Consider the following 16043-nt stretch of genomic DNA (forward strand, 5'->3'; position numbering starts at 1 on the left):
CGTACGCCAGTGGAGTGCGATAAGCCGCATCCGAGTGACTGCAAGAAGGGGAGTGTTCCGTGGGCTTGAATGAAGCGAACGCAGGAATAGGAAAAAGAAGAAGAATCCAGAAGCAGTGGTTCAATTGACGATCTTCTGGTACTTCGGATTCAATTGATACTGGGGTTCTGTGTTCTCGCTGGAAGCGACCGGAATTTCGAGGTGCAAAACGCGTGAAAAATCAGCTCCCTTCGCGGGTTGCCGGCGACTGGATCCACCAGGGCGCTTGAAGCGGAGTGTGACAGCATCTTCACGCTCTCTCGGTATCGAAGAAGGCGAGCAATGTGGAAAAGGCAGGCCGCATTTTGCTGGCTACTTTGTGTCTGTGTCGTGTGTCAGTTGGTTGCAGCGAGCGATAACCAAGGTAACGCGCCACGAAAGGCCGGCAACCGCGCGTGGCATTCTTGGGCTTGTGCCTCGATGACTCCGTGATTGATGGGTGAATCATGCGTTTTGCTCGTTTTCCATTCCAGTGCGAGAGGAATACTTCATTGCCGGTAGCAACGGAACGCTGTCCTGCGCCACCTCGGATAATCAGAACATTGTGTGGCAAAAGAATGGCAAAAACATAACAAATGCACGGTAAGATTGGGCTGGGTTTCGTGTGGTGGATGCAACTTTATCGGGTCTCCCGTTGCAGCGTATCGTTTCTCATCGTGGACAGCAGTGAGGCTGTCCGGAAATGGTCGTTCCTTGTTCCTCCGGATAGCGCCGACGACGGTGCAACTGACGAGGCGAACTCGCCGAAACTCTTTTACACGCTGACCATACATAATTTTACCAAATCGGACGAGGGCAACTACACCTGCTACAATCTGGAGACCGGTCTCAATGTGTCGTACGTGGTGCGCACCGTAATGCTACCAAAGATCACCAAAACAAGCAATGAACGAATTAGAACTAAGCCGACAAGTATCCAGCAGCTGTACTGCGTCATCGAAGCGTTTCCACTATCGTTCTTCAATAGCTCAATCTACTGGTTCAAGGAGGATGCCTCTGGCGAGACGAACCACCGCGCGCTAGCCAACAACACCGAACAGAGGGCCGTCGATCGGACGCACCTGAACGCGACTCTTACGCTGCGTGATCTCACCAAGGCACAGAATGGTACATACTCGTGTATTGTCATGCCATCGGCGCAGCTACTCCAGGGCGATCCCGGGCAGGCGGTTAAGAAGTCGATGTCCCTCCTTGTGCTGGATGCTCCACAGGTGACGATCGACTACGCAAAAGCGGTCGGGGCTAATAAGATCTATCTCAATTGGACTGTGAACGATGGTAACGATCCGATCAAGAACTACATCGTGCGGTACCTGAAAACCGGCGATCAAACGTTCACCTACTACCGCGAGCAGATCGGTGGCAACAATTCGTTCTACGTGCTCGATGGTTTCGATCCGGGCACGGACTACAAGATCAGTCTCGGAGCTCTTAACAGCCAGGGTCACAGCAAGCAGCACGAGTACAGCGAAACAATTCGGACGCTCGACACCGATCCTAGTTTTACACCTGTGATCGAGGTCAAGGGAAGCACTCACTCGACGATCACAATCGGATGGGCACCGCCACCGGCGAACCTCACCGATTACATACAGTACTACGAGCTAGTCGTATCCCTGGCCGGTGTAAACGCGTCGATCATGAAGAAAGAAGCATTTCATCCCCAAAATAGCCGTAACCTGCCGTACATGTTCGACAATCTGGCAACGGCCACCGAGTACACGTTCCGTGTGCGTGCCTGTAGCGAGCTGACGAAAATATGTGGAAACTGGTCCGAAGCAGTCAACGGCACAACGAGCGATGGGCAAGCGTCACAACCGCGCAATCTGGCCATCTCCTGCTCGCACTACAACATCTCGCGCCGTAACATCGTGCGAATCCGCTGGGAACCCCCCGAGTTTCCTAATGGCAAAATCGTTTCCTACCAAGCGATCATGAGCGGTGTGTCCCATTACCGTTCTGAGTACGGTGCCATGAAGAGCGAAATCTGGGGCCCGAAAATCAAAAGTATCGTCCCGAACGCGGTGGCCGTCGAATACGATAATGTACCACCGAACACGAACTATACGGTAAATGTTACGGCACACACGCGCACAAAACGACCCGGCGTGGTGGCCACCGCAAGCTGCACAATGCCGGCAACGACTCCGGACAATATTGGGCGCATGATTTGGGGCAAACTGCGCGACGAAACGGATAATTGGATTTTTAAACTTTTCCTGCCGCGTTTGTCGGAGCGTAATGGACCGATCTGTTGCTACAAGGTGTATCTGACACGCATCAATGGGCAACACAATGGGTCCCTGTCGTCACCGGAGAATGCGCTCATCACAAGCTACGCTGAAGTGCACGCACAGAACAATACCCGGGGAGGAACGTACCTGGCCGAAGTGTTCCCTAGTACGATCAACCACACGGAAGTGTTTCTTGGCGATGGAAAGAACAATCCAGCCGTTGACTTGTGTCCGCAATGTCTGCAGATGCGTGCCCCGATGCGTTTCGCTGCTCCTGCTGGCGAAATGGAACGATCTACAGGTGAGAGAGACTGACAACTGGTGCCAATCGGTTAGTTACAGCTGGGTCACTTTCATTCCAGGAACTACGACCCCTTCCTCAGAGGAGCAGCAGCAGGATGGCGATATTACGGCTGGCAGTGGTAGTCGAACCGGCAACGAAGCAGTGCCACTGGAGGACGAGCGCAAGGCTTCCAACCACGAGAAGCGGGACACGACAAGTTCTTTTCAGCCCGTTCCCCGGCTTGAAACCGTCCACGATGGTTATCTCGATGTGTTCAGTAACTACACGGGCTTCGTCGAAGTCGTCGGTAGGTAACGCGGGGTTTGTGACTGGTTCCGGTTGGACTTTGAAATGGTTTAATTTTGTATCTCCAGTGAAAATTGATGGTGGAGACGACGGCCGAGACTATGAGTCGACATACAGCGAATATTTTCAAGAGATGACGGCCGGTGCGCCACCCGAAAGTGAAGCGGATCAGAACGATCTTTCCTTCATTCTGCACATCGTAATTCAGGTCCTGTGCGCGCTGATCGCCGTCGTGCTGCTTGTGCTGCTCGTGCTGTGCTTTTTGCACAAACATTTCACCAACAACATCGCCCAAGAAGGGGAAGCGATCAGTCTGGGAGATTCGTTGAGGTAACGATACTTTTGCATTCCTGTGCAATATTTGCTTGACAATTTTCGTTTGTTGTGTACGTTTCGTTCTATTTCTGTTCTGTTTGTTTTCGCGCAACCTTGGCCCTTTCGTGCCACAAACCCCGTTCTTCTTTGTAGACGCGCGCTGTGCAATGGTGGCCGCGGTGCTAATGCTCATCATCGTCATTTGCTCGGTTCCAGCAGCGCTAAACCGCCGGTCATGCCGCCGATCGCGAAAGATGACTTACCGAAGGCTTACAACGAGCGACACAAGGACTCAGACTACGGGTTCCAGCACGAGTTCGAGCTGCTTCCGGACAAGTTTGCCGACCGCACGACGAAGAACTCCGACATGAAGGAGAACATGCCGAAGAACCGGTACCCAGACATAAAAGCGTACGATCAGACGCGCGTTAAGCTGGCACCCTTGAATGGGCTTTCCGGGTCGGACTACATTAATGCAAACTTTGTGATCGGCTACAAGGAACGCAAGAAGTTCATCTGCGCCCAGGGTCCGATGGACGCGACGATCAATGACTTTTGGCGTATGATCTGGGAGCAGCATCTCGAGATTATCGTCATGCTGACGAACCTGGAGGAATACAACAAAACCAAGTGCGCCAAGTATTGGCCGGAAAGCACGAACGATTCGATCCAGTACGGCGAGCTGCTCATCACGTTCCAATCGATTACATATTACGCCGACTACACCATGCGAACTCTCAAGGTATGTGCTGGTGGAGCAACGTCGAAGCAAATTCTGAACCAGTAGTGATTGCTTGCTTGTTATCCGATTGCTTCAGGTTACGAAACGTTCAGCCAGCTCGGGAGAGGAGACTTCGCGGGAGATCAGCCAGTATCACTATCTGGCGTGGAAGGACTTTATGGCCCCCGAGCATCCGCAAGGCATCACGAAGTTCATCAATCGCATCAACTCGGAGTACTCGCTGCAACGTGGACCCATCTTGGTTCACTGCAGTGCGGGAGTAGGCCGGACGGGCACCTTCGTCGCTCTCGATACGCTCATGCAGCAGCTGCACGACGAGGGCCAAGTGTTCATCTTCAACACCATTTGTGATATGCGTTATCAAAGAAATTTCCTCGTCCAGTCACTGGTGAGGCCATCGTTGTTAGGGCGTCGACTGCTGGCAATCGGGTTTAATGTGCTTTTTCCGATCTCCACAGAAACAATACATCTTTTTGTATCGAGCCCTGGCGGAACTGGCGTACTTTGGTGACACCGAGATCGATCAGAAGTCACTCACTAGCACGATCGAAACCCTGAAGCAGCCATCGTCGGAGAATGTGGAAATCTCGCGCCTGGAGTTACAGTTCCAGGTACGCGTCGGATATTTTGTCGAAATGTGAACGAGTATGTTGATAATTTTTTAACCCCTTTCCAGCGCTTAAAAGCGTTCCAGGAAGACACGCGGAAAACGACCACAATCGGTTCGTGCGAAGAAAATAAGTCCAAGAATCGATCCGAGTCTTGCATTCCGTACGACAAGAATCGTGTGATCCTCGCACCGATCCCGGGACGGGACAATTGCACCTACATTAATGCCTCCTTCATCGATGGGTACGACGATGAGAACAACTTCATCGTAACCCAAGATCCGATGGAGGAAACGATCTTCGACTTTTGGCGTATGATCTTCGAGCAGCGCATCAAAACGATCGTTATGTTTTCCGAGGTAACACTCGTTGACGTTTCTGATCGTCAGTGGTTCATCAGTTTTCCATGCATTTTGTTTGTAGATTGGCGATGGTCCTAGCAAGTGTCCTCGCTACTGGGCGGACGAGGAGATGAAGTATGAAAATCTACTCGTTTCTTACATCCAGAGTGAAAGCGGGCCTTACTACACGAAGCGTGAGTTCACTGTCACTAACTGCAAGACGAACGATACGATCCACGTCACGCAGTTCCAATACAACGGCTGGCCGACGGTGGAGGGTGAGGTGCCAGAGGTGACGCGCGGTATGATCGAGATCGTGAACCAGGCGCAAAAGCATAGCTCGCAGCAGCAGGACATGTTCACGATTGCGGTGCACTGCAGGTATTTGAGAGATCGATTATCGGTCATACCGGGTTGCATTCTCACATTTCCGCGCGTTCCGTTTCAGTCTCGGCACCGACAAGAGTTCTCTCTTCGTGGCCATGTGTATATTAGTGATGCAGTTGAAGACGGAAAAGCGTGTTGACATCTGCACCGTCGTGCGGAAGCTTCGAGCTCAACGTAGTCTAATGATACAGACATATGTAAGTGGACCAGGGTTGGGGTTCTTGTACGTTGATTCGCTTACGAAACGGTGCTTTTATCTTCCCTCTTCCACAGGCACAATATGAGTTCCTGCATAGGGCTATTGTAAATTTTGCGGATCTGTATAAAATATCGCTCGGCATCGCGAACGATTGTTGATAAGAGCAAAAACGGTTAGAACGGTAGAGAAAGTAGACACTATTGGCAACAACATGAAACAATATAAACCCAGAACAAAGCACGAAAACAAGATAATATACGTATTGTAAGTCAACAGTTTAGGAAGTAAAGCCAAGCGAAACTGTTACTGGTGGAGAATATGGAGTCGGTAAAGACGGCGCTTTTCTCGCCGGGAATGGAAGAGACGTTGCACGAGCAGAAAGAGCAAACAGTCGGGCTAGTTACATGTCAGAAAGCGTTTGACAAACGAAACGAAGTTCCAGTAAGTTAAGCGAATAGTACGAGTGACCCATATGGACGACGTAATACAGAGAAGATACACGGAACGGATAGATACACCGAACAAATATGTAACAGAACCGCGCAAGATAGCAGCGAACCATGAAACGGAACCTACATAACAACAACACAAATCCTTACACGATGCAGTTTACTGGCTGCACCCCTTTTTGGAACATTTTATGTGGAAGTATGACAACCTAGGATTAACACTTTTTTATATACACGACTACCACGTATAGTAGAGTACATGTGCAGAACAAACCGATCCGATTTTCTCGAAGGTAGAAGAAAGTATGACGTGGACGAAGGACGGTACAGCTTCAGGTAGGATGCGTTCGCTGGCACCGCAGACGACGGAACTCAACTGAACTCAGGACAGCCCGCGCAAGAAGCAATCAGCGTAGTAGTGATGACTGTAGATTGTGACGATTTTGTCAGCAAAAAGATGGCAAGGACAGAGGGCAGCCAGTAAGGAAGCAACAGGAATATGATTTATTTTTTGTGCCATGTTTTTTCTGTTGCTGCCGAGAGTAGCAATTCTGTTGTCTCAAAACAAGGAAGATTAGAATAATGTCTCATACTCAATCAGACACATACACAGTTTTAGAGTCTTTTTAATGTTGGCACGTTCTTAGGGAAGATCGGTGAATCATCTAGAGCATTGTCATTTTCAGTGTGTCAGAGATCACGAGTGTCGTTCCGAGTCCTACTGTTCCGTTTTCACTTCTTTTCTAAAGCTTTCACTCATACGGCTTTCGATTGCGCACACTCCGAACGGGACATGATAATTTAAATCGCTTAGACAACCGTACAGTTAATATTGGACAGTGCGTCGTAAGGAAAACTATTTCAAACGGAAGATCAGTTCTCTACAACATACGTTCCGTTATCTTATTATCACCACATCTCTCCATTTTACGCACGCTTGGGACGTGGAGTCAAGGAGTCGCCAGCTCGTGCTAGATTGTGCTTGCGCATTTGTGTTTATTTACGACAATCTTTCCTAACCGATCATTCGGTTCAATCACTCGTAACATCAGTCACACAAATACTATTACATTACCATGACATCATGATCCACTGGCGCGTGCTGGTAGTGACCGTCTTCGAAAAAGACCGGCACGTGACCCGCGAACAACAGGTCTGTCCGCGAGAGAGGCTACATTTTATTCTTTCGTTCTGTTCTTCGCGTGCTACCTCTTCTCCGTGATCAAACGCAAAAGATGATGATAACCGATCATCAGTAAGGAGCAGCAGTAGGAGTAGAAGGAGGAGTATTCCATGTATCTTCCCTCGCCTAAACAGCGCTTCCTGAGCAGTGGTTGGGTTTCAAATGCCCTCGGTTACATGTGTTACTTTTCAAGGACACCCGGATTAGTTTTTGGCTTCTGTGGAGCCGAAGGCCATAATACGCACAACACAACGACGAAGGCCACCTATTATCGAACCGCGGGTACATGATGCGAAGAATTCTTAGTTCTCGGTGCCATCCTCTCATCCCCTGTCCCTGTTGAGCCTGAGCTTTCTTTGGCGTTTCGAAAGGCGTTGTTTCCGCCCAATCATGGGGCAATCCATTTTGTAGATTTCATGAAGCGTACGAACAAGAGTTCCATTTCGGTCCGACTTCCGGCTGGGGCGATTCATACAGAAGGTAATTTTGCATGGTTTGCCATACGGAGAATCTCCAGTGAAGCAATGCGTAACCTGCTGGAAAGGAGAGCACCAGAACGTGACATTGGTTGCCGAGTACAGAGACCAAGAGGAAGTGGGCAGGCAAGGGTAATGGCAAAGGGCACTGTTTCGAACTGAGGAGGAGCCAAACACGGAGTACACGCAGTTATTATGCTTCGATTATTGTTTAAAACGAATTAAAAATATTATATTCAAAGCGCATCATTATCAAAACTTAACGAAACGAGACAGATACTCTAGAACTACAAAGAATACCTCTATTTGTGTGTAATAGTCAATAACGAGTAAGGCATCAAGTACCAGTATGATATTTCTTTATTAGCGTATTGGAAAAACAAAAACAAAAGTAAGACGGACACTTTAGAAGTTGGAAAGTCTCGGAAATCATCCCGCTTCGGTCGACGACGCAACAATTAAAGGGATGCTGCACAAACCGGAAGAGAAGAACACATGGGCACACGAACGCAGGAAGTGAGAAGCATTCGCCACTACAGTAAACATTAGTCAGGTGTGGCTACGGTGTGTAGACAGACTGGACACGAAACCCGATAGTGGCCATAGTTTGTATAGTTATCGTCGCGCACCGCGTAGCGCGGAAGGAATAACCCAACGAAGAGAAACCGCCCGCCATTGCTGGCGAAACTTGCACCCCCTCTCAAGATTGTGCGGGTACTGCTTGCTACCGCCGCCGCCAATGCCATCGCCTACCGCTGTGAATGGATTGTGTGCTAAAGTTTACAATTTATTATCTAAAATGATCGTTTGCAAATTTCCCCGTGCCAGCAGACGGAGCCGCAGCAACCAGCACACTGAGGGCTGCCGGAATAAAAGGACGAGAACCTACAATGTGTGACGGACGCAAGAGAACGATTGTGAACGATACAGTGAAGATAAGGAAGGCAAAATCAATAAAACAAATAAAACTGGTGTATCATAAAAGGAAGCCATCGCTGCCAATATTCCGTTTGATGATTTCAGGTGGTCGTTTTTTCGGAAAAATGTGTTCATTCCCGATCCTCTGTGCGAATCCTTATTGTTGTGTGGGCTGCTCATCTCAAAACGATTTAAGTTTAATAAAATATTGAAATAAGCAATGAATCATGCGTTTATAATGTGTTCCATAATACATTTTAGAGAAAAATAATGTAGCATATTATAACTGCATATTTGATAGAATTTCGTATTGTTCAAGAAGTTGAGTTGAAAGAAAATAAGAAGGCATCTGCATTAGAACACTTGCACTATGTTGTGTTCGGCTCAACTATGTACGAGGTGTGTTCAAAAAGTTCGGACAATTTTGTATTTACGCGGGTTACGTATATCCCATTTTCGCCATCAGTCACTGACATGAGTAGCAACATAACGCCACAAATATCGACAATCGGACATACGTAGCCCACGTAAATACAAAATCGTTAGAACTTTTTGAACACACCTCGTACATAGGGGACAAAGTTGCTTAGGGGCAATACGTTATGCTCCGCCCTAATTTTTACGCCGGGATCGCAGCTCTCGCAGGTCCTTGAGATCCTGTCCGCCGGGTTTACTGATGATTCAAACGACAGATTTCGACGAGTGACGTTACTGGGCCTCGATACGATCGTTCGGCACACAAAAGTAAGTTTTTTCTTCTCACTGAATGCATTTCGCGTGACTTTAGACAAAGTAAGCAAATGTGCACCAACATTTGCTTTATTCTTCAAAGTCCCATGTTTATTTTTCAAAATTTTTAATAAAACATAGTGTAAATCAGCCCTGCAGCTGCCCACGCGAAAGTGGGTAATACATAATAATGACCGAGAATGGTCAGCATCCCCTGTATATAGGGATGTGTATATAGGTATATAGGGGATGCTGACCATTCTCGGTCATTATTATGTATTACCCACTTTCGCGTGGGCAGCTGCAGGGCTGATTTACACTATGTTTTATTAAAAATTTTGAAAAATAAACATGGGACTTTGAAGAATAAAGCAAATGTTGGTGCACATTTGCTTACTTTGTCTAAAGTCACGCGAAATGCATTCAGTGAGAAGAAAAAACTTACTTTTGTGTGCCGAACGATCGTATCGAAGCCCAGTAACGTCACTCGTCGAAATCTGTCGTTTGAATCATCAGTAAACCCAGCGGACAGGATCTCAAGGACCTGCGAGAGCGACTATAGCTCCGCCTCTTTTCGCGGTGGTCAGTTTGAGTCCAATCGGAATGCGCAGATCGGAAATATACCGGCCAAGGATGCGTAATGAATTGAAGATCATTTTGTAATGGATTCTATCGTAAGTGGACACGGACGGATAACAAACGCATTCCAATTACGGTCAATACTTTATGTTATAATCCGGTTTCCATTAGCAATATCGCATCTGAAACTATTTAAAGTGCAATGAATCGGAACATTTGCATTTTTACCATACCTCTTACAGTGGAGTTTTGAGGTTTTTAATCCATACTAAATAGTAAGCACATCATTCGCTTTATAAATTGTGATTTTGTTTCAATCTCATCATCAGAAACTCCACCAATCGAAATCGAGTGACTTTGTTCGTCAACCCCGTTATACCGTCTACTGGCGAACCTGACGAGAATTGAGGGTTTCCTCAGGGATCCTTTTCTGCTGGATAACCTGCTAGCCTAAAACTAAATATCAGCACTGTTACTCTTTGAGGTCAAGATAGGCGAAGACAACTTCGAACATTCGATCTCCTATCAATGCGTCAACTGCACGTTGTTGGTAGGGCTGCTGATGCATCAGCAATTTGGTCTGGTTCTCGTGTATCAACACCCCTCCATCCCTTTGTAAACCAGAGTTACATCCAAGATCCTTCGACCTATTATTTCTACACCTTCTGCATATGCCAGGACCTAACTGGACTTGTAATAGATAGTTCGTCAGGTCTCTACTCCAAAGTTCCATCGCAATTTTGAACAGGAGACAGGTTCTGACGTTCCCCTAAACTTCACTTAAAGACTAATAACCCAAGTGTCTTCCTAAGCCTGCTTTCACATCATCGTCCGAAGTCGTTCAACCTTGGCATAGAAAATGTGTCACTTCATAACGTTAATCGCTCGGGATCGAAAACGACTGAATAAATGCATTTCAAGGGTTTACGGGGCACTGTTTTGATTAAAACGTCCCGGCAACCCGTTCCCGCGATTCGTCTGTCCGCTCGTTTGTGACAACACATCTGAGCCAATAGGTCCTCGTGTGACCGTTGACGATCGAGTTTCAACAGAAGGCCCTTCCCGAATCAAACTTTTCTACCGTGAACTCGGCGGGGAGAAAAAATCTGACTCATTCAAACACTCATCTATCATGTTTACGAACAAGGGAAAATGAATTAAAAACCAGTAGCGCATCCTTGCCCGAAACTTAACCCGCTGCGGAGCTCTGCTGGCCCTACCAGAGGGCAACGCAAAGAACAGCTGCACCCGGCCAGACACGCCGCTGCATTACGCGCGCGCTCACCAACCACCGAACTGCTTTCCAGAGAGTTCCCATCTGACGTGCGCGCAACGTGAAGGGTCGCGCGCAAAACGAGCCTCGCTGAGGTTCGATTTTAAAGCCTTTTTTATTTTTTCCCAATTTCAACTCGGAAGGGGTTTGTGGAGAGCACCGGAAAAAACCCCCTGTCTCATGGCTGCTGCGGTGCATTGTTGCATCCGTGCCGGTTGCATCGGATGAAATTGTAACGTTTTCCATTCAATTCGTCCGTCTGCGTGTCTCACTTTAAAACCGTTACGCCGCGGTGCGAAGCCAGACGGCGCGCGCGTAATCATCGTCACCGTTGGCGCCTGTGGAAAATTGCATGAATTGCGCAAATGAATCGCGAATCGGTCGCCGTTCGGTCCCCAGCGAGTTTTTTAGGTTTCATTTCATTTGGCCCGCTTTTGTCAATGCCGAGCTACGCGCGACTCTCACCTGAAAAGGGGTTTCCTGGCGCTAGCTGGAAGTACCAGACGCCAGACGGATCGTCGACCGATCCTGTACGCGTGTGTGTGTCTGTGCGACAGAGAGGACACGAAGGGCACAAAGGTACAAGGGTGCAAGGGTTTGCACCGGATAAAAGGGGGTACGCTCGGGGAAATAACAAAAATACCGAACAGGACCGGGCAACAACAAAAAGAGAAATCCCGAAATGAACCCGTCCTTAAAAAACCGCGCGCGCCCGAACCGAGGGTCCCTAATCCATTCGATCAAGGGATTGCGCAAAAATTGAGAAAACCCGACCCGAAAGGGCGTAAGATCGGACCGGCCCGGCCCAGGGTTCTGTAGGAAGATCGCGTAACGAACATAGGACAGGCAGCAAAAAAAAAAACAATTCGAAGCGAGAAGGGCGCCTCTCTTCAGCGGTGCAACTGGATTTCCGGATGATTATTTACACTTTTAGCAGAGGTCTGCACAATTCTGCCTACGTCATGAAGAGGAGTGCAATATGAGAATGAGACCGGCAGAGAAAAAAAACACCGAAGGAGGTCGAAAAACGGAACAACAACACCGGCGGAACAGTCTCGAGAACTCGTCTCGTCCCTTTGTTGTTGCCAATCGAGTTTCGGTGCAGCCTCTACATGTCCAAGTAGAGAACCGCTGCATAGGTGCAGAGTGGAGTTTTACGGCTTTAAAAAATGAAGACTATTTGTAGAACGTGGATTGTTAACAGTGTTTGTAACAACTTGCCTGTGCACAGTTGTGTTGAAGAAAGAGAAATGATTCCCGCTGCTAATTCTTAATAATCAACTACTTGAAGGTTGCTCCCTCGAGACAACCCTAGAGAGACAAAACCATTGTGCTGAGGAAGTTATTGAAAGTTGAATAACTATTGGTTCCTTCGAAAAAAAAATGTTAAAATATTTGTCAAAGAACTTCCAAAATTTGTAAGGACCACTGACGTAGGTTCCGGCAGACGATTGTGTTATTCAAACAACTTAACTATGCAAACTTTTGGGTGCACCCAATCAATTGTCCTTTTGAGTGTATGTTTTAAGAATGGAATTTCAGAGTAAGAGTTGCCGAAATGTACGTAAGTCGAGAGGAAATACACTATCAAGGATTCTAAAACGTTCTACCAACATTAAGTGACGCCTAAATGTAGGCAATCAGTCGCATGCGGCTCCCGCCCTCTATGAGAGAGTAGTGGCAACAACATTACTACACCGTTTTGTATGACTTCCTGTTACTGTTTTGTTGACTGTTTTTTTAAATAAAAATACGCTTCTTTTGTTCCTTTTTGAGGTATTTTATTCTAAGTGTAACGTAAAAAACCGTTGCACTACAGTTTAAAAAGCAATTTTGCTGTTGGTTCCCGAACACAAAGAGAGAGAGAGAGACGGAGACACCCAATACCTACGCACTTTCTTAGTCATGTCTCGGGCCCTTGGCCACCCCGTGTTTTTTGCGTCTCGTCGTCCTTTCGCGAACGTAGCGCCTCGGCATTATTCTTCTCTGGAAAACAGAGAGAGATAGAGAGAGAGAGCGGCGTGCGAAAGGACTCCTGCAGTGAGCCCAGGATACGGGATCCAACGGCTGGCAACGGCTGGCAACAGGGCTGTGGATATGAATTGACAAAAATCGTAGACAAATTCAAACAACCGCTGGATGGCGAAAAAAAAAACCAGAAACTCAACCGGCCGCGCCATGACCGTTCCGTTAATCCCCGCGGTCCCCACACACGCCGGAGCCTGGGACGTTGACTGCGTGACGTTGCGCTGCCGGATGAGGGGTCTGGCAGCAACCCGTTTTTTAATGAAGGGTGAGATCGTACGATTCGGTTTGGATTTTACGTTTGATTACGTTTTTTCTCATTTTTCACTGCCGTTGCCGCCAGTCCTCAGTGCGGTCGCTGCCCGTTCGCATCACTTTACACGTTGGTGCTGCCGCCAGTTTGAAGGTTTCTCGCAAACGGAACCCATTCCCGGCCCGGCGGCTGGCTTCGTTTTGCCGGAAGGGGTGCGTCATGGTCCTTCGCGGACGGATTTCAGTTCACTCGGGAACGGTATTGCGTGCGCATCTCCGCCGTCTGTCTATGTGTATTGCCGGCAAAGGTTTGTGCCGGAACGTCCGATCCGAAAAATCCGCCTAATGTCCAGGAGCCGGAGCACGCCAAACGGGCTGGTAAAGATGGCTTCGATTTGTGCAGTGAAAAGGATTCCATAAGGAGCCTGACATCAAATCGAGTGAGCTTCCAAAAGCTGGACAAAAGCCGGCCGCGAAAATGAAGTATCCTTCTGGGCTTGGGCCCAAAGCCATCGAAGCGAACGCTCCATTCCGTTCTGGCGCCGTGCCGTGAACGCTTCCGTCTCTGTCGCTCACTCTGTGTCCCGCGATGGGTGGGTTTTTCCTGGTTAATGGTGTAATGGTGACGCGACGCGCGCGGACATCCGTACGCAATTCCGCCGACATTTTCCGCCATCGTCCAATAGCGGGGGAGCGAAAAGCCAAGGGGTGTTTGGCAGCACGCGTGTGGGTGTTGTTTAGCACACCGAGAGAGAGCGAGAGAGAGAGAGGGTGCGTTGGCGCGAGCGCCCACAAAACCACAGCAAATATGGCGGCGATTCGCGTTGCAAAGCGAACGCAGCATCGTTCCGCGTTCGAACCGCGGCTTGGCGTTGGCCAAATCCGCTGAAAGTTACACGCAAAACGCTGCGTGCAAAGTGTCGCGTAAACTGTGAACGTACTGCCACGTGGTCGGAAAGGTGTGAAAAAATCGAAAGGACGCGGCCGAGTGGAAATGGTGTGCGGAAAACGCGGACTCCTTAACTGCCTGGTGCCCCGAACGGAACGGCCACAAGGCCACGCCACAAATGTGATGGGGAAGGTAAACAAACGAACTTTCCGATGGTGAAAATGGCTCTGTTCGACCTTCGACTGGAAGTGCTCGTGAATGTGGTATTAACTTATTGAAGCGATCAGCGCCCGGTGCAGTCCATCAGTTTACTGGTGTCCTTAAAGCATCGACCGAAACTACCCGGCATTTCATTAAAATATAACCTTTCAGATGCAAAAAGACAGGACCGCTCGCGCGGTTGAAGATAAATGGAAATTATTACTCGTCTATCTCCCGAGGCGGCGGAAAAGCCCGTGGCAGCTGGCCTCACGGTACCCGGTTTGATTGATGGCCGCACACATTTCCACCCGTTTTGCGTTTGCCGGTGTGGCTTCGCGAATGGAAGGAATAAATTTTTAATCAGCCGTACCAACCGAAACGTCGCGCATCGGCCGAGGCCCGGGTCCGCAGAAAGGACGAGTGTCGAGGCACAAGTGTCAGATCGTGGCGTGTGGGAAGTTTGCGTCCGCAGCACTGTCAGAGCCCGTGCAGAGAGTACCACAGGCTCTGGACAGGAATCGGAAGGAAAATGGTACAAATAATTCGCTGCGAAGCATGGCTTCGAGACTGGCGACTGGGATGCAGCCGCCGGAAATCCCTGAACCCTGAACGATGGCGACACCAACATTCGGGAGCGGGAGCAATCCCCAAAGCAGTGCGCGACATGTAAGATGCTGATGCTGTTTTGTATAGCACTTCCGGCAGCAAATGGAAGCCGGCTGCGAAACTGACAAACCCTAATCGATTCCATTAAATCGATGCACCGATGGAAGCGACACCGAGGACCTGACGATGGCGAGTGGCGAAGCAATCGAGAATCGTAGCGTTGCTGCCAGTTTTAATCAGCCATCTCCGGTGCCGGCTGCCGAACGGAACACGGCAAACGGACCATTTTTATGTTTGTCTACCCCGTTTTCCTTCCCCGCTCGGGCCACACTCTGCCAGTCGAAGGATGCATTAACACTTACCCAACGGCTGTGGGGCCAGACCAGAGAGCTGAGGTTTCACGGTAAAACACGGTAAAAGCGAAGCGCTGACGGTTGGTTCTCCGGCTCCGAAAAAAAGGCGGCATAATTTATGCATATACTGACTGGAGCCGAAACGGGCCGGGGGTCGACGAATGGTACGTGTCAGTATTGCCCCGAGATGTGTCAGTTTATCCATGCAATAATTTATTTAATTATTCAGCACCGGATTCCTGGCGTCCTGGCGACGGGCTGCACCGTGGGCTGCGGCCGAAAAACCGGCACAAACACGAAAACTGCATCAAACTGTCGGCCAGTTTAGTTACCGGACCGGATCGGGATACTTTTTAGTTTCTCTTCGTACCACCGGTAGTAGCCGGTAATGGCCAGTCTGACGGTGCGTCGATCCACAGAATCCGCCGATTGTCACCGATGCGATCATCACGTCCCGGGGTTTTGTGGAAACCACTTTAGCAATTACTTTAGCGGGCACGGGATAATTGGAACCGGATTGCCGGGACTGGCTTTTGCCATTTAGCCATCATAACGCGGTGGCCATCCTTGTCCCGGAGTCAGGCCATAATTTGCAATGCAAGTGCAATTGTGTCGTCAGTGTAACATATCGAACCTCGAACGCTGAGTGCATTTTA

At 48.9% G+C, this 16043-nt stretch overlaps 1 protein-coding gene across 1 annotated transcript; it reads left to right on the forward strand.

The window, feature by feature from the left end:
- Positions 1-321: 321 nt before the first annotated feature.
- LOC131212788 (tyrosine-protein phosphatase 69D) lies at positions 322-6505 on the forward strand. Its single transcript, XM_058206804.1, has 12 exons — positions 322-403; positions 513-621; positions 680-2574; positions 2636-2863; positions 2931-3192; positions 3331-3919; positions 3996-4307; positions 4378-4530; positions 4596-4886; positions 4951-5249; positions 5317-5452; positions 5529-6505. Exons 1-12 carry the CDS (start codon positions 322-324, stop codon positions 5610-5612), a joined length of 4440 nt encoding a protein of 1479 aa, XP_058062787.1. The 3' UTR covers positions 5613-6505.
- Positions 6506-16043: the final 9538 nt, after the last annotated feature.

This window comes from Anopheles bellator, chromosome 2 (assembly GCF_943735745.2).
Source record: "Anopheles bellator chromosome 2, idAnoBellAS_SP24_06.2, whole genome shotgun sequence".
In the NCBI taxonomy this organism is placed as follows: Eukaryota; Metazoa; Arthropoda; class Insecta; order Diptera; family Culicidae; genus Anopheles; species Anopheles bellator.

Excerpts from the sequence above, each read along its gene's own strand:
- LOC131212788 (XM_058206804.1), top strand. The coding sequence starts at position 322 with ATGTGGAAAAGGCAGGCCGCATTTTGCTGGCTACTTTGTGTCTGTGTC. Across the intron at positions 3,920-3,995 it reads ACACCATGCGAACTCTCAAG|GTTACGAAACGTTCAGCCAG; the intron begins GTATGTGCTGGT and ends CGATTGCTTCAG. Across the intron at positions 4,887-4,950 it reads CGATCGTTATGTTTTCCGAG|ATTGGCGATGGTCCTAGCAA; the intron begins GTAACACTCGTT and ends TTTTGTTTGTAG.